Source organism: Toxotes jaculatrix, chromosome 12 (genome assembly GCF_017976425.1).
Source record: "Toxotes jaculatrix isolate fToxJac2 chromosome 12, fToxJac2.pri, whole genome shotgun sequence".
Taxonomy (NCBI): domain Eukaryota; kingdom Metazoa; phylum Chordata; class Actinopteri; family Toxotidae; genus Toxotes; species Toxotes jaculatrix.
In genome coordinates, this window is record NC_054405.1 from 14,940,564 (window position 1) to 14,959,574 (window position 19,011).

Below are 19,011 nucleotides of genomic sequence, written 5' to 3' on the forward strand. Positions count from 1 at the left end.
TCAAGGAAGGTAATTTCAAAATAAAACAGGAAATGATAAATGACACCAGGTTAAAAAAAAAAAAAGTGTCACTCATCAGGAAAGTTCATGACAGAGATATTTGGTCTGGACCAAAGCGGTGGAACAACCGACATCTGTATTTTTGTAGAGGTGGACATTGTGAATCACTGTTGATTCAAATGGTTACATTCAGTTCAGTTTGCAGCAGCGAATGTGAGAGCGGTCTCATGTACGGAAATGAGTGGCAGGTGTTAAAGCAGATTGTGTTTTTTTCTGTTTTAAAAGGAGGAACAAGTTCTCTTCTGTGCTATTTATGATGCCGCAGTCCATCAGTTAGATTTAGATAGAGCACATGAGTCTAAGAAGAAACATCGATGTTTTATGCTCTTGTGAAATTCATACTCATAGATACTGTGTAACCCTTAAGGCTATAGGAGAGAGCAAAACCACAACATTTGGTTTTAATCTGATACCAAATGGTCTCAGGGTCAGGATCACCAATATCAATTCTGACATTGATACTTTATTGTTAAGAGCAGCTCATGTGTCATGTAAAGAGAGAAATATGTCATGATTTATGGGGTGAACTAATTATTAGTAGGGTACATCTGAATATACAGTGGCAAGAAACGTGCCCAGGATGAGAGCTAAAGTGAAGGATCCATATGTTTTTGCTATCAGTCCTCTTGATGCTTGTATCGATGGTCTAAACAAGACTCCATATCAGTAGAATTGATCTACCCACCCCTCTCAGGAAGCTGCAGAGGAGAAAATGTACAAAGAGGTACTGTACAATATAGCATTGTGGATTCCTCAAAAAAACTTAGATTAAGATAAAAATCAAACCTCATCACTACGTCAGTCCATTCAGTAGCAATATTTTACTGTTCTTGTCAATACTTCTATGTACTTTCATTAATAAAGGGGGACACGTTTAGCATTTAAGTTATTTTTAATTTTATCATAAATATTAAAAATCACACATTGCTCTTTTACTATAAACAAACTAAACCCAAAGAGGACTATACACGTGTAGCTTCCTAGAAGCTAACAGAAAGAGATAAACAATATAAAAAACATTCAAAACATTGCAAAACATAACAAGGTAAATTAAGATTTGTAGTGCTCCAAAGGAGGAATAGGTCTCTCCTGCATTATCTACCAGAAATACATCAACAACAGAAGCATGTTGGTTTGCTTAGTGAAGATAAATGAACGGATGTTTATGCTGTTAGTTTCTATAGTTAATAACTATGGAGCTGTTTGAGGTAAAAAATATATCTTAGTTACAGTCACAAGGTGCTCAAACTTTATCATCAAGTACAGTAGGAAATACCTATTTAACTTAGCTTTGATGCTCTACTGAAGCTGGCAGCTTCAATGAATTTCATAAAGTTGTAATGTAAATAACTACTGAAGTTGTTAGATTTAAGATTCTCACTATATTTCTGCCATGACAACATTTGCAAATTTGTATTAGTGTGCAACAAATTTACTTTCCTGCAATCCCATACAACTCCGTTTACATGGTGATACTACGGAACCACATAAAAAGTGACAACTGTTTGACAGCATGACAAAATGAATACCACCCAACCTCTCTCACATCTTTAAAAACACACTCCTCAGGAGGCTGCATAATTAAAATATACTCTGTTTATCCAAAAGGAACAGGTTCACAGTTAATCTGTATCCTGAAACAAAACTTAGTCCTAAAAATACACATTTAACTTCAGTTTACTTACTTACAATATTCAATATTTACTTGAAGGATCTTTGAATGTTAGAACTGGAAATGTGGTGAGACAGCCCTGAACCCAATCACTTATCAGTGGTAAGTGATTGGGTTCAGGGCTTTGGGCAAAGCTACAGTTAAACTTATAAATCAGTTATGAATTAATTAATATGAGTAATAATAATAATAATGAATACATTTTGTATGTTAGTGAACCATGAGCAGAATTGGCTTTTAAATGAGATACAGATCATGTCACCCATTTCTGAGGTGACAGTCACCTCAGGCTTCAGATTTTTTGCATATTCAGATTTTTATCTAACACCTTGTTTATATTAGCTGCATAGCGAGAGTGGCACGTCAGCAACAGCTTTCAGTCTTCATCAGTGTCTACTCTGGTTGCTTTCAGTCACAGCAATGCTAGGTCACTGGTTATGTACACAAGTTGGAAGAAAATAGATTTAAAGCCTAAAAAGACACTTTGGGTCAAGGTTACGTGCCTTGAAGCAGAACTATGCGACTTGAAAATCCATTGTTCATCTTACAAATGAAAAGCTGAATGCAAAAATATGAACCACTGCTTGCAGCTATGGCTAAACTTATGGTATGTTAGCCTGTGACTTTAGGCATATTTTTTCCCACTGTGTTTTGTTCTTCAACTTGCATGTAACCACAGTGACTGTGAGCTGGGCTCTGAGTGCTGCCAAAACCCTTGTGATCATTACTGTGCCTGAACACATCTAGTGAAGACACTGGTGGAGAAAATAAAACTAAGTCTGAAATGTGTCATAATGTGTCATCAAGTGAAGGTCAATAGAGTTTTAAATAGAAACTTATTCTGCAGCAACTCAAAGTGCAGAGTCTGTTTCACCCTTTCTTCTTAAGTGATGGGCTGTGCTCAGAGGTCTGCTTTGTTGGACCTGTAATCACGCCCAACATTGATGTCATGAGGTCCCAGAGTACACCTGTGCATCACAGATGACCTTACGTTTTAAAGTATTAGTCGTGTGCCATTGGAAAGTGATGGTATTTACACTCAGTCTCCAGCTTATTGGGTTACACCTCGTTAAATCTGTTCAGTTTTTGTTGAAACTGTTTTAGAGAAGTGTTGATTCAATTGTATGATCATCACTTTAGAGGCTGGAGGTTTGTGGGGCTGTTGACTTATATCGCATTATATTAATAGGTGTTTCTATTACTTTGTCCACCTTATTTATATCAATGCAATACAGTTCAACATCATCACAACCTACAGACTGTAAAATGATCATACAGGTGAATCAACACCTCTCTAGAACAGCTTCAACAAAACCTGAACATTAGAATCTTCATGGAGGAGGATTTAGCAGCAGTGTTAGACTACATTAGTTTTAGCTAGGTGTTCCTAATAAACTGCCAACTGAGTGCAATTTGTTTTCTTCATAGTGTTTTTCTATTTTGATAAGACAGAAAAGAAAAATATTTGGGGGAAACTATCTATCTATATTGGAGAATGATTTAAAGGGTCACATTTTAAGACATCAGCACAAAATATTGGCAACATCAATACAAAAACCAATATCGGCTGAGTTATAGAAAAAAAATGGAACATCCATCCTTTTGCTTTTTGGTCCGATCGGCCATGACTGTCTTCCTCCAGCTTCACCACCACGTGATCTTAAACTCATAGATTGGCCTCTTGCAGTAGTAATGGTTGATAAGGTGCTTGTCACAGACACCAATGCACTGCTGCTCGGCAGTGATGCCTCGCTCTGCAAGGTCACTGACGATGCAGTGCAGCAGGTCGTAAACATCTGCCACTGCCTCCCAAGGTCCGAAGGAAACGTCCACCTCGCAGTGATGCTCAAAGAGCTTGGCCTCGCTGTCCGAGCGTTCAAAGCGCAGAGAGTTAAAAAGAGGGCGCTCGTATGGCGTGATGGGCATCTCCTCCTTGTAGACGCAGATCTTCAACTTGGCAAATCGTGCCTTTTTCTGCATTGCCCTCAGTTTGGCAATCTCCACAATCCGCTCCAGATTGTCTGAAATGAAAAGAACAAGGAGTCATTCTCCCTGTTCATACCCATCCCTTCCTATCACGTTTATGTTTACAATGTAAGTAATCGGTGTAACTTTGAATGATATCCACTGTCCTTAAATTAAATCATGGTAAATTGTATACTAGAATTAGGAACTACCTAATCAGGCTGTATGCCTTCTAATTTGTAATAAAACACCCAAAAGTGTAAAACAACTCCTAGGATTAAGAGCAAAATGCATGTGTACTATATAAGGCTGGCCAATCCACACCCAACCCGGCTCTTTGCCTGCAGCTAAGGTAAAGGAACAAAACAGCTCAGCTCACAGAGGCCCAATCATGTGCTGTTGACAAGCTTAGCAAAAGTGCAAACAGAAACCACTAACAGCCATGCTCATTTCAGTTACCTTTGTAATAGGGAAGCAGGTCAAGGAAAGCTTGACGAACTTTCTCTCCCGTGAGCGGCTGAATGTCCTCCAGGCTGTCCAGCAGCGGGCCAATGGAGTAGTACTGAGCCTCTCTGTGCACCGCCCTCACTCTGTCCCTGTGAGGAAGCTCACCTTCTCGGAGGAAGTTCAGGATGTCCCTTCAGATGGAAACAGCATGACTATGAGTATGCTCTGAGTCTTTAAAACCAAACAGGAAAAACAGTGCAGCCAAGAGTTTTGACAAGACGCATATGTTAACCTTTATTAGTACTGCGGTTACAGGCTACAGCTGATTGGCTGTCAGGTGTCTATTAGTTTCTAGTAACCAGCTATAGACAGATTCCTCCATCTTTGGTTTGATGGGGGAAGGAAGCAGGTTAGTAACTGACATTATCAAAACAGAATACAAAAAGAAATTTAGCTGATAAATTTTTAACTTCAATCTGACGTGCCATAAATTATTTCTCAGATTGTGACTGACTGAGCTGCTTTGGCTTTTGCTTGTCTTTGGGGCTGAAACTAATGATTATTTTCATTATTGATTAAGCTACTGATTATATTCTCGATTCACTGATTAATCTACAAAATGTCAAAAATCATGAAAAAAACATCCATTACAGGGCCCAAGTCATCTTAAAACAGTTTTTTCTGACTAACCGTCCAAAGGTATTCTGTATACAATAAAATAAAAAAGAGAAAAGCAGTAAATAATATCAACTGAAGAGAAGGAACTAGTAAAATTACTCATTTTTTTTTTCTTGAAAGCTACAATTCTGCTCTGATAAAAAGCTGTGAGGCCTGAACAATGAATAACTTTCATCTGCATAGTCGATTCTGAAATATCCTGACGGCATCTTATATTTTCATGATCACTTTTTACAAGTGACACCTTGAAACCTCAGAGATTCTTCTGTGTGAAATACTGCTGCAAATGAAAGACTGTAGTTTCCTGCAGCCTCATGTTGAGTCTCACTTTCTCTTTTGTGTGTGACCAGGTTGAAAATTATTATTATCTCACTTTGAAAATTTAAGTCACACTTATGAGCAGTCTGGATTGCATAAAGCACTCAACAGATATGGGATTTTCACATGATTTCACACGATATATTTAATAAGCTAGAATATGCAAAAAGAGACATTCTTGCCTATTCTACCCCTAAACAAACACCCATTAAAATTTCTAAACTGTTCATCCAGACAACTCACTACATCACTTCTTTTATCAGAGACATAGAATTGCACAGACAGGAGAGACAGGATTATGGCCCACTCCTGTAAATTACTACATTATTACATACAAATTCATCCAGCTAGAGGCTGGAAACACTGCCTTAAAACAATGTCAAAATACTGAATGGTTATTTTGCTGGTAACTTTAATGTGGGGGGAAATGATTACATCATTACTTTCATTTTCAGGTGTATTACTGCTGTAAGAAGTTGTGACATAAATATATCACACTTCTGACCATAACGCTTTGACCTCTGTACAGATCTGATTTTCTCAAGCGGCTGTTTTACATCCATACCTACTTTCCTGGGCACATTAGCTATATTTTTATGTCCGCTTATCTTTATTTAGCTGTACGTCTATATTTGAATCTACATCTGTTCTCAGCACTATGTGAATGTTTACTGAGAACTACAGACTACTGGACTCAAATTGTGCATATCTGCATACAGTACTTGACCAGAAAAGATGCTAAGATTATGATTCTGCTTCTCTGCAACTGAACCTGAAAGGCTTGTGAACACAGGGGATCAAATGACGGCAAAAAAGTACAGAGAGATCCTGGAGGAAAGGCTGCTGCAGTGAACAACACAATAGCAGCGTGAAAGAAGATTTATTTTCCAGCGAGACAACAGCCCCCCAAAAACACCAGTGTTAATATCCCAAATGAAAAGGCTCTTTTCTGAGGGGCTGTACACCTGCAGTGGACCAGCATCCTCTGAAGGTTTTTTTTTTTTTATTATGTTTTAGAGTTACATGTCTGCCATCTGTCATTCTGTTAGCTCTTAGTGTTTAAATCTTTAATACACACCTCCTCAATCAGACACACACTGGGGCATTCACAGAGAACTGACCTCACCCCAACCCAACCCACTTCTTACACAAGTCATACATCTTGACTCTGCTTGTTATCACATTCATAATTAAAGCAATTGGCTTTTCCTTTTTAGCCATGCTAGTGGCGTGGCTCCAGGGACGGCGATGTTGGTCCACTTTGGTCCAGACTGAAATATCTTAGGAAATGCAGCAGAGACATTGGGGTCCCCAGAGGACGAACCCTACTGGCTGGGTGAAAACCATTTACTTTTCTTCCTGCCCCACCATGAAGTTAACATTTGTGTATGAGACATTTGTGTCTTGGCCACTATTGTAATTTTGGAACAGACTTTCATGTCCCCTCTCAGGAAGGACTGTAATCACTTTGGTGATTTCTTAACTTTTCAAACCTCTGCCCTCTGGTAGCCGCTACAGGTTACCAGAGGGCCAGTAAAACACCCTGGGTTAGGAGCAGCTTTTTCCTGCTGCAATAAAGACTCACAATTCTGTCTGTTCATTTCTCATCCTTGCATCATGTATTATGATGCATTCAGCTCTTCGGTATCTAGGAATATTGTGATTATGACAGACACTGTGTACTGAGTGTTGTCTCCATGCTGTACCTAAAACAAATTCCACAGACACCATGGCCATGTTCTGTTTATAATGTGTATGTTATTCTTCACAATTTCAGTTAATTTGCAATTTGATATTACTTTCTATGTCACCATCTTTTTTTCACTGTACTGTTTCATTAACCAGTTTGTGTTGTAGGACGTCTGTTTGTTGTTTTGCTCTAATTAAAAAAAAAAAAAAATCAATAAAATATGATTTGTTCTGTCTGGAGACTGATAGATCTCAGTGGTGAACAAAAGTTTACAGATCACAGTCAAGTCTACTGAAGTTGCAGAGAATAGCTATAGCTAATAGCTAATTTCACAAATATCTAGTATTTCTTCCTTTTTTAATCATACTTTATTCTTGCTGTATTTATGCATTTTAAATCACATTGTTTGTCAATACTGTGCCCCTGACGCTTGTCCTGTACTGTCAGTTGCCAAGTATTTTGCTTTCTGTGTGTGGTGAAGCCAAAGATAACTTTCTACAAGAACGTTTCTACAAGTTTCTAAGATTTAATTGTCAAAGCACAGCCCAAATCAGGAGCTACATGCATCCATGAGCCAATTCTATCTAACCCCAGAGATACTGGTATAGGCATTTATATCAAATGAGAAGTAGCATGTAAGACAAAGCAGGAGCACAGAACTAGATCTAAATCAGTTTATAGCACCAGCAGAAGCCAGAGATACTGGCTGTTTCCATAGAGTACCTGATTCATGGATACACGTCAGAATATAATGAGTTGCCTTCAGCAGCTTTGAAACCACTTTCAGAGTGTGTGAGAGAGAGAGTGTGAAGTTTTGTAAGGGACTAAATGTTTGTCCTCTGCTATCTTTACATATTTCCTGCTCCCAAGTGTTTCTGTCATAGTCACGAGACAATATTACTGTCTAAATAACAACCATATGAAATTACTGTGGTAATGGCGATGCTGTCTTCTTTTGCAATTCCAATGGATTACGAGAAAATCTATTGATACTGATATTGGCATTTGATATTTTTCCGAGCTCCCTGGTCTAAAATCAGTTGGGGTACAGCTCAGGCACATTGCAGCTCACCCAAAATATGTTCCATCCCGATCGATGAAGTAGCGTCCCTCAGCATCACGTGGGATGTAGTGACGCCCACTGAACATGGCAGCCAACATGGTGTCCTCGTATCGCCGCAGAGTAGACAGCCGAGTGGTGAAGTACATGCCCCCAACGTTCAGAGAGATGACTTCTGGAAACTTCAGATGAGAATGGAAATAAAACCGGTAAATAACAGGATTAAAAGTCTACAGCCATGTTAGTGAACATGTGGAGTCTGTAATGCATGTTACACACCACACACTGTTGAATGGATGAAAAATTTAGAGAAAATGTCTTTTTTCCAGCCATGACACCATCAAAAATTTAACAACAATCAAGCTACAATCAAACTAAATCAACTGGCTTAAGAAGGTGTGTTTTTCAAATCTGTTTATAATATTGTATTATATATTATTTTGACTGTCAAGAGATGTGAAATAGGGCCTAATTTAATACAAACAAATACTTACAATTGCTTAAGTACATTAAATTATTTTAGTGAGTATATGGGAAATCTCTTCTCTTAATGAAGGAACGTTTTATCGTCATAACTGTTTATCTGTAATGATGGTTTGTTAAGCTTTTAAAAATGTTTAAATGATAAAGTTCCCCCACCCCCTGTACATGCACCATGGAGACATCATCTTAAGAGTAGAATGCTGATTTGTTATATAAATGATGAATGCTGCATGTGTTGTTGTTTAATGGACTGCATCCAGTAGATCAACAAAAGAAACAGAATAAAAACAGTTAATACTAAGAGCTGTGGGCGGCCTGTGAGAGGAGGAATGTGTCACTCCAAGTGTCTGATCAGCTGTGACTTTACAGTCAGACCACAGAGGACTATAAGAGGATTATTCTGCTGTATCCATGTTTAGATCCTTCAGCGGGCTGGATGGTCCGAGGAGGGCACATGCTGGCTCATTAACGCAAATCAGGTGACACAGCTGCCAGCCAATCATGACAGGGCCAGAGCCAGCTCAAACAGACCCCAACCACAACAACAGACATATTTCAGATCCATCTGTTGATAATCTTTGAAAGTACTGTCTGTACATATTGTTATCATATGTACATACACTGTGTAAGTCATTCATATATTATACATGTATTTAATGTGCAGCAATTCTATTAAATATCCACTTGACTTCCACTAATGTCCAGCACATTGTGTATGGTGTAATCTGTATTATGTGTTGCTAACTAAGGCCATAGTCATTTTAGTTATATGGAAACTTAGACTCAGATTTGCTGGCTGTGTGTTTGTACTTGTAGTACTTTTCCGCTGTTATGGATGACAGCTGTTAGTGATTCTGCAGTAAATATGTTTACGCGGATAGTTAAATACAAACCCTTTTTTAAATGTCTGAAGCTAAACATTACCTGAGAGTGTTTTGCAGTTTGTTAGCTTGTGTGAGAGCTGGTTTATCATGATTTTCCATGTACAACAGTGCTGTGAAGCGGCCTACCTCCTGCTCCTGTGTGTTCAGCGGGGAGCTGAGCGGCTTGCTGAGGGTGAGGTTCGGCGAGGGGAAGGCCGGCTTTCGGAAATCGTCCTCCGCAGAGTCCGAGCTGGACATGGCATCGCTCGGTTTCTCGGTGTCCCCTGCGGCCGAGAATACCACCATCACTCTGGGTAGAGGCAGCGTCCGTCTCTCCTGAATGAAGCGTCTCACCCGTGTAGTAGCGGAGGGCAGCGGGCTAAAGGACAGAGACTGGCGCTCCCTGCTGCAGCCATCAGAACCGTTGGACCCGCTCGACCCATTCTGCTGCATGCGCGCGACGAGCCAGCTCTTGGCACAAATCAGGGGACAATGGCACGAGCCACACCGCGCGACTGTTAATAACAACAACAACTACTACGGCGGGGAGCGGAGGGTGGGGCTCGAGCAGTCGCAGGGACACACCCAGCCTGTACACCAGCAGCGGAAACAGGGAAATTCCGCCTTAAAAAATAAAACAAAATAAAACGTTAAACCCACGCGTTGCAAATGTGGTTAAGTATTTTAATCCAAAGTCTTAGCAGTCCGGACTGGGCCCGTGCTGTCTTCTGTCATACGTGCATGACGTGTCCGCACGCCGTAATGACGTCCGGTCAAGTAGCGCTATTAAGGGCGAGCGATAAAAATCCACTAAATTTAGCGACACAAATGGGTCATTTTACAAACATTCTCATTTTACAGAATTGTTTCTGTAAACCATTGTTGTGTCTTAATCCTCAAACTAAGCGGTATACCATCCAAGGACACTGCACATTTCTGGTAACTGTACAGTAGATTCTCATATTGTACTGTCAGAGTTTTGGAATATTTTTCCTCTCCCAAAATTTGTCACCACCGACACAGAATAATAAATACCACAAGACGGGCTATACCATTCAGATTTGGTTTACATCTACCTTGTAAATATATTTTTTATTTTTTCAAAGGTGAAAAAATAATTCATTTTTTTCAACGTGTTTAAAATTGTAATTTGTGAAATTCATTGTGAAATGAATCCATTCTTTTGCTGCAAAGGGCATAAGGCATATTGTCACTCAACTCAACAATCTCCATCTCATATTTATTTATTTATGTATGTATGTATGTATATTTTATTTTTTACAGCAGCGGATTTTTTCTTGTCTCTTGGTTTAGTCTCTTAGTTATTCTACCTTATTTAAATCTTGTTCTGGCCATATTGGCCTCTTACTTATATCTCACTTTCACTTACTGTACTGTATCCCTGCTGTTGCTAAATGCAATTTCCCCACTGAGTGACTAATAAAGGATTCTCTTCTCTTCTCTTATCTTATCTTATCTCTTAAAGTTAAGGAGTCTTCCGTTTTAATATACATCGAAACAAACACTAAAACATCTTAGTTAATAACAACATCAGTATCCTAAGTTTCGGTCATGGCTACAAATTTTTGGTAATGACAGTAATGTTTGGTTAGTGACCACTATATTTTGTTTGCCTAGACTGAATCAGACTGTCAGTATTTCTTGTTAATAAAAACTAATTAATAACAGATGCAGCCAGCAGCAGACGCACGCATCTGAAAGTAAATATTGGAAAAGAACACATAACAGTACTTGGATTTTAGATGACACCTCACTGAAGAGCAGTTGGCTAGTTTGGATCTGGAGAAGAGTGCAGGTGAGAAGAGCTCTGCACACACGGGTGTCTGATCACTTTCACGGGAAGTGCTGGGTGGTGTGGAAGCCCTGCAAAATGTCTTTACCTCTTTCTGTCTTTTGGCCATCACCCTGTCTCTCTTGGTTGCTTTTTGGTATGTTGGAGTTTTGTCTTTCTCCCTGCACTATCTAACTATGGGAATTAATACTACATACACATTTTTAGAATTCAGTAAAACACAGTGACAAACAGTGCTTGTCTGAACCTGAGCGAACTTGCTCAAAACCTTTTTCACAGTGAAAATGCAGATTGTCTGTCCAGTGTTTTTTTTTATTATATTAAAAAAACTGGAAAAGTTTGGATAAAGTTTTTAATATTATTATTAATAATAATTATTATTGGCGCACACGCAAGCGCGTGCGCCACTAAAAGGAAAGTAACGGAGGGTATAAATAGACTGCACTTTATGTGGAATCTTCCCTTTGCACCTGGATTTGGACACAAGTGGACCTGTTGCAAATCAAAGCTGTGGAAAGCAAACTCTTGGAGGATTTAATCTCTGGAAACGAACTACTGGAAAACGCATTTGTTGGATAACAAAACGACTGGATTACTGAACTGCTGTGGAAAACCGAGGAGCAGAAACATGGCCTTCAGGAGACCACGGATCCTCCAGAGCCGCCTATGAGTTGGAGGAGGACCATGCAGGTAAGACAACTTTTAAAAATCCTGGATTGTCTTGACGACAGAAAAGACATTTGCTTCGGACCAGATGAGAAGGATGGATGGACTACAGGACAAAGTGGAGAGCGGTGGTTGCCTTTTTCCTCACTCATATGATTAAGTAATCTCCTCACAAGAACTACAAAAGTACCACTAAAGACATAAAATTAACATTACATGCTGTATGTGGATTGCATTTAGTATGGCAACCTTATTCCCTTATTAGAAACCACTTTAAAAATATCTACCTACAAAACAATGGTTGAATTACAGCTTCCAAAACAATTCATTATGTGTTTGTGTTTGACTCTGACAGGGAAGGACTCATTCTGTGTCTACGGCCTCCTGGGGCATTTGAGAGTGGATGTCAAGCTAGCCATCATCCCAGGAAGACCCTACACTTCAGCAGAGAACTGGCGGCAAGCTCAGTCTGAAGACCCAGTGAGTAACATCAGAGCCTCCCTTCCCCTCCTCCCCCAGCACCACCCTCTTCAGTTACTAGACGATGAGGGCCGTCCTGACCCAACCTGCACAGACAAGGTTGTCATCATGTGCTTCATCTGTGTTGGTGGGTTTGGGAAGCTCCTCATACACACTACCACAGAAACACCCACAGGAAGCTTTCGCCACCCTTTGCTCAGAAGTCAAGACAGAGACACAGAGTTCAGAGTGAATGAGAAAACAATAAATTCTAAAAGTATTTAGCTTTGTTACATCCAAAACAGTATGTTACTGCAAATGTATGGAAACTGTTTATGTCCTGAACAGTACAGTAATTAATGTCTTGTGTGCTTACTTATCACATGTCAGTGACATTATTTGAAGACAGTCTTCAAATAATTCTTAATACCATTAACAATAGTATAATCTTTTACAGACTGATATCTTACATTTTTGAGAAATACATGTTGTAAAAGTTATAATTTGATTTGTTATGTTAAGGCATTACTGTTACAAGCACAACTTTGGACTGTTTGATTTTGAATACTTTGGTAAATATAGAATAAGTATAATACACATATAATGTTACATGTTAATATAAAATAAAATGTGCTGTAAAAACAATTAATTGTAAAAATAAAAATGTTGTCCTTGTTCTTAAGTTAAGCACTCTTTTATGCACTTTTTTTTATTTGACTGGTTTGATAAGGAATTCAATAAAAATAATGATCACATGTGAAAAGATACTGTGTTCTGTGAGATTATCTGCGCTCAGTGATGCTTTGTTAACATAAAGCTTCTTAAATACTGAATCAGTTTCAGGTGTTATAACATTTGCCATGGACTGTTTCCATAATCAGGACATGAGACATGATCACCAGATTCTGTGTGTGGAAAATATAGAAACAATATGTTTCATGAACATACAGACATTTTATAGGATGAGTTTGATACTATATCCTCCTTCAACTTATTCAGGATTCATATGAATGATATTCCAAATTACATGTATCACAGGATATATACAGAAGAGCATCAATTATTATTAAAAACATAACTGTAAGGGACATATATGCAATTTTATTTTGCATGATAAAATGTATTGAAACCCATATAGTCTTGGATGCAACGCATGACGGGTAGTCCTAATCATGACAAGGTCTCTATGAAGCCATGAAGATTGATGCAGCCATGACACATCTTCTCTGGAGACCTGATACTGGGACTGATATTAGGAGTCCTGAGACTTTGTACACTTCAGGTTGGTGCTATGAACTCAATGAACTGTACTATTTGAACCAACATATTATCTAATTTTCTTCTGGTTTCTCCAGTTGCAGTTAGTTGGGGTCTCTCGGCCATGTCAGGCTCTCATTTTTATCATTGTACAACTATGTGCATACATGGAACACACATACAGTAGATATAAACCATACACTATATATGGATATGAAAATATACACCTATTTTAGATTACATATCCAAAACATGTGTCTCCAAAGTTTCAAGGTTGTGTGGCCACGAGTTAGAGGTACAGCTGTGTGACAGATTCACACTGTGGACTGCCTTTACAAACAAAACAAAGCAACATATCAATCAGAGCACTTTCCCCAGTGATTCACATGCTCAGGACATGCTTCTTCGCACAATAAAATACAAAAAAAAAAAAACCAACTATGTGCTGCACTTTTGGTGCTCCTTTATTCATCCTAGATTTCACAGTAAATGTAAACAGACAACACAGCTTGACATAACAGTGGGAAAAATGTTTCTATTTGTCAACAAATCTGCATTTGCCTTCAAAGGTCACTCCAACATATAAAGCTTATTCTAGCACTCGGGAGTATTATTTCATTATGGAGTTAATGTGGGTGATACTGTGAGCTATGATTAGCCTGAATGAAGCTTCGGGTATGAGCATTTGTCCATAATCCATACCCGTCCTGCTGCTGACAGCTCCCTCTGTCACTACAATAGAAGTTTTATGGATGATGAAGGTGGGTGTGATGTGCTAGGTCTCTATATGGCAGGAATACCTGTGATTTTGATCCACCCCCAATTGTCTAAACTTAGCCCAACTTGGCTGATGTGATCAAGTCTATATAACTGCAGAGGGAGGCTAAAAAAGTTATCTCTCAGGGAGTTCAGAGCGTGTTGAGAAACTCCTCCACCATGGTAAGACTGCCCTCTTTGTCCTTCACATCTTTCTTTATTTGCCTGTTCTCCTCACCTTGTTTGTTCAGGTGTGTTCTCCTGGGGCAATGTTAGGAAGAAATAACATCAAGTTTATGTCTGGTACTTTAACCTCTACAGTCCATATAAGGATGGAGATGCCAAGCTACTGTATCTCTGAGAAATATGATTTGGAAAAACAACAAATACCAGACATTTTTATTTAGGTAATTACACAAAGGTTACACTTAACATATCAAAAGATTGTTGCCATGACTGAATAATGTAAATCCATGATACACACACAAAGTTGCCATGTGTTGAGCACTTTCAGGGGATTCAGCATATAAAGACTAACCTTACAGCAGAGTGGGTGTTGTTTGTCTCATGTGACTCTTAAATGTCATATGTCTTTGAAATGAAGCCAAATAAATAAATAAATAAATAAATAAATAAAGCTAGATTCTCTTGTTCAGTTTTACCACATTGTGTGGATAAAAATGATTTTGTGTGAGCTGTGATAATTTGGGCTTTTTTTTTTTGTACCATTTGCACAGTTTGCACCAAAGTACTTCTCCCATGTCGGACAGTTTTCTTTTCACTCTTGCAGATTACCTTTCAGAAACTGAGAAACACATTCAGTGGTTGTATTCAGAAATCAGCAAAAAAAAAAAATGGGATTCTACAAAATTCCTACTTCAATAGGATTTTGAATACAGAACGTTTAAGTGTATAGGAGTATTATTATACTGGGATAGTTCCTCTTCCACTACTGCATTTCAGGAAGCGACAAATGATCACTAGTGAATGACCGATATTAAGTTCTCTTAGGAAATGCAACACTGAAATTAATCACATTCATTTGATCACATTAATAACCACATTAGCTCCAGACAGCTAATGTAGAGGCAAGCCCGGTTAGCAGTAAGCTGATCAGTGATAAACTAAATTCTACTAAATCAGAAATCAAAAGACACAAAACAACAGTAATAAAAAAAGAGCAGTGTAACTACATATAATGATCCAACACACAAAAAAATAGATATAAAAGGAATCATTGAAAATAATCAGATATGTAAGGCAACAATTTAATACACAAGAAATCTCTCAAATTGTCCTTTCAGGCACCGAAGAAGGCGAAGAAGAAGACAACCGAGGCTGGCTCCAATGTGTTCAGCATGTTTGAACAGGCACAGATCCAGGAGTTCAAGGAAGTGAGACAACTGCTGACAGCTACGTCTGTCACATTTCTATTAATCGTGTGTTACAGATAGGTTTTTTTTCTCCCAGTACATTTCCTGATCCAGATTTAGAAACAGCACTTGTTATCATGTGAATCCATATTTGACTTTCTTTGTTTGAAGAAAAATAGGTCTTGAGGGATATGTATTATTATTGTGACTGGAACTGGAAAATATTTTTATTTTCATGGCATGAAGTACTTCACTTCCAATAGGTACATTTAAGGTACTTGTACTAAACTATTTTAGACATTTTTTAGGCATGGTTTCCAGATATGGTCAGTAAGCACAGTTTTTGGTCTTAAGACAGGCCCAATGTACCAAACCTGGCAAAGTCTCTGTGATGACATGAGTCTGTGCACAGTTGCTGCACCAGGCTGTTCTTACATTAATGACTCCTTACTGAAAAACATGTTGCTGATAATATCTCCGTGCTTGCATTAAATAAAATGAGGGCAGGACTTTTCGTTGTCTAGTTGTAATTGTGTTAAAGTTCCTTTCATTTAACTAAAGGATCTACATACACAGTATAGGACATTGGCTACAGCAGGTGGCTCTCAGCCATGAACTATCAAGGTCTTTCAGGCTGCAGGGTGAAGGTGCTTTAATCGGTGAAATGAGCTACAACAGCAATTGATTCAAATGAAAACATACACGCTAACAGGTGATGCCTTTTGAATGATTAGAAATGCAGTTGTAAAATGTGAGAATTTGTGCAGTAACGTACAATTTCAGAAAAATGAAATCTGTCCATCTTTTTCTCCAGGCCTTCACCATCATGGACCAGAACAGGGATGGTTTCATTGACAAGGGTGACCTGAGAGACACATATGCTGCTCTAGGTGAGTTAGATCTAGGGAAGGGCTCCCTGTCCTAACACAAATGCACAGACACTTTCTTTTGTAGCTTGAACTTGGCAGACACTGTGTTTTTAATTTTTTTTCTATTAATCCTGTACCTGTACATTCTGGCCTTTCTTAACCGTCAGAACCTGCAGCTCTTATGCTCACACTGTATGGATCAACTGATCAGTCATGATGTGACTGCTCACACTGAACTTAAGCAAGGGAATCCTGTTCAGTTTGGTTCAGCAACAGTTCTATTTAAGTTTATTCAACCAAGAAACTGTACAGTGTCTGCCCAGCTTTCTGAAAACATTGAATTAATTCCACGAAGACTGACTGAAACTATAAATCCAAGCCAAACTCCAACCTTTGAGGTTTTAGTTTGCTGTGACGGAAAAGCTTGTTGGATGGTCTGTGTCTCCTCTCAGCATCACGTGTTTAGCACAGAGGTTTTCTCTGCTCTATGCAGGACGTCTCAATGTTGGCAATGATGAGCTGGATGAGATGATGAAGGAGGCTCCAGGCCCCATCAACTTCACCATCTTCCTAGCTATGTTTGGAGAGAAGCTCAAAGGTTAGTCAGGCTATCTGTGAACTAGAACTGACTTCATGTCGATCTGAACCCCTGCTACATCAGGTTAACTAGAACAGTGTGTGGGCCAAATTGATTAACGTCATGTACCACAACGCTTTTTTAAAATAAAATATTAAGCCGTCTTCTTGAAATGTCTTTCATCATTTAGGAACTGACCCTGAGGAAACCATTCTCAATGCTTTCAAGATCTTTGACCCTGAGGGAAAAGGCGTCCTAAGAGGAGAGGAGTAAGCATTTTAAAATATCTTTGCAACATGTCTTCAGCCATACTAGTGTTTCTGTCAGGCTGTACTGCACAGTGGTGCTTTGAGCTAAGTGATAAAGTCAGCATGCTAACATGCTCACAATGATAAATAGCAGGTATAATGTTTACCATATTCACCATCTTAGGTTAGAGCTATCATTTCCCAGTTAGCAGTTAAGACAAAGTCTAGATGAAGCTGATGGTAATGTCATAGTTTGGTAATGTCAAAGCAATGGACAGATTCAAAATGTGACCTGATGGTGGCGTTAGATCAACAGTCAGGGGATCTCCATTTCCACCAATAGGTCAGGAGAATACGCTCTACTGAAAATGCCATTCTATTTATGAACTATCATTTATACTGACCTTGTTTACACTCGTGCTTTTCCTGCTGTGACGTCAAAATGTCAGCTGTGAAAAATACCTGTAAATCAACACTGTGAAGAAATCTAATGTAAAGCACATGCAAAAAAAAGAAAAAAGTTGAGATCCTATGTTCTGTCTATGATTGGTCAATAAGAATTTTAAAAGGAAAAGGAAAAATAATATTGGTCAAGATCTAAGAACGACTAACAAATTATAGTCTTTCCTTCACAGCATCAAATACCACCTCATGTCTCAGGCAGACAAGTTCACAGAGGATGAGGTAATGCATGTCCATCCACCACTGCTTACAGGGGTCTGTTACTCCATCTGAGAGAAAGATACAGAGATCATTGCATGATGAAGGGAATACATATTAATGATAGATACACGGCACCTTCTCACTGAAAAGGACTGTCAATTTTACCATACATTAGACACTAGCAGACATTAGGTACTTGCTCTGAGCTCAAGCCTGAAACACTGCAACTATTAAAAACACATAGAACCAGTCGCTTGCAGTTCTTCATGTACCGTCTAACTGTGACTGTTTATTTTAAAGCAGCTATAACCATAATTTGCCGTTATAATAAATGAATGAAATGAATGAATGAAACTGCGAAGATTCAGTTTGCCTGTGGTTTCACTTGTAAACCACTCAAAATATGTTAACACTGCAAAATCAGCTTGCTTATTCCCACATTATATCTTGTTTGTTGAATTCGTGAGCTTTTTTTTTTTCTCCTTTGCACAGAGCCAGGTTTCCTGTTTACAGCCTTTATGCTAAGCTAAGCTAACTCCTGTCACCTGTAGCTTCATATTTATAGTACCAATATCAGAGTGGTATCAATCTTCTCATCTAACTCTCAGCAACAGAAAGAATGAATGTCAGACTACTGTTGTAACAACCACGTTGGGGATTTAAACATTTTAACAACTGTTTTTAACTTCACAATGCTCGTCACATTTCAAACATGCATGCATCAAGCACATGGTTATCTTGAGTTCAGGATCAGTCTGAGTTTTAGATCCCATCCCAACCGTAACTTCTTTTAGGTAAACCAGATGTTCACAAACTTTCCTCTGGATGTTGCTGGAAACCTGGATTACAAGAACCTGTGTTACGTTATCACCCATGGAGAGGACAAGGAGCAGGAGTAAAACAGCCAGCAACAACCCTCCAATCGTCTGTCCATCACACGCCACCTGAGACCCTTCAATCAAACATCATCACATGTTGTCTTCTTTCACCCACAGCTTTAACAATAAAAGTTTCACAAGAATCCTGGGTTCATTTCATTGCTGCTGTATGTTGGTTTATATGACATTAAATGACATTGCTGCAGTTTTGTAATT

General features: G+C 38.7%; 2 protein-coding genes across 2 annotated transcripts; one reads left to right on the forward strand and one right to left on the reverse strand.

Annotated features, from left to right (window-relative positions):
• Positions 1-941: 941 nt before the first annotated feature.
• kctd7 (potassium channel tetramerization domain containing 7) lies at positions 942-9,959 on the reverse strand. Its single transcript, XM_041052441.1, has 4 exons — positions 9,384-9,959; positions 7,903-8,072; positions 4,157-4,335; positions 942-3,753 (listed from the first exon to the last, which is right to left on the reverse strand). The coding sequence occupies exons 1-4, from the start codon at positions 9,687-9,689 to the stop codon at positions 3,377-3,379; spliced, it is 1,032 nt and encodes a 343-aa protein (XP_040908375.1). The 5' UTR covers positions 9,690-9,959; the 3' UTR covers positions 942-3,376.
• Positions 9,960-15,486: 5,527 nt separating this feature from the next.
• myl10 (myosin, light chain 10, regulatory) lies at positions 15,487-18,897 on the forward strand. Its single transcript, XM_041051310.1, has 6 exons — positions 15,487-15,581; positions 16,375-16,450; positions 16,923-17,027; positions 17,197-17,275; positions 17,890-17,938; positions 18,712-18,897. Exons 1-6 carry the CDS (start codon positions 15,546-15,548, stop codon positions 18,814-18,816), a joined length of 450 nt encoding a protein of 149 aa, XP_040907244.1. The 5' UTR covers positions 15,487-15,545; the 3' UTR covers positions 18,817-18,897.
• The last annotated feature ends 114 nt before the right edge of the window (positions 18,898-19,011 follow it).

Excerpts from the sequence above, each read along its gene's own strand:
- myl10 (XM_041051310.1), top strand. The coding sequence starts at position 15,546 with ATGTTTGAACAGGCACAGATCCAGGAGTTCAAGGAA. Across the intron at positions 17,028-17,196 it reads GTTTGGAGAGAAGCTCAAAG|GAACTGACCCTGAGGAAACC; the intron begins GTTAGTCAGGCT and ends TTCATCATTTAG. Across the intron at positions 17,276-17,889 it reads GGCGTCCTAAGAGGAGAGGA|CATCAAATACCACCTCATGT; the intron begins GTAAGCATTTTA and ends TTTCCTTCACAG.
- kctd7 (XM_041052441.1), bottom strand. The coding sequence starts at position 9,689 with ATGCAGCAGAATGGGTCGAGCGGGTCCAACGGTTCTGATGGCTGCAGC. Across the intron at positions 8,073-9,383 it reads TGAACACACAGGAGCAGGAG|TTTCCAGAAGTCATCTCTCT; the intron begins GTAGGCCGCTTC and ends TCTCATCTGAAG. Across the intron at positions 4,336-7,902 it reads CGGGATGGAACATATTTTGG|GGACATCCTGAACTTCCTCC; the intron begins GTGAGCTGCAAT and ends TTCCATCTGAAG.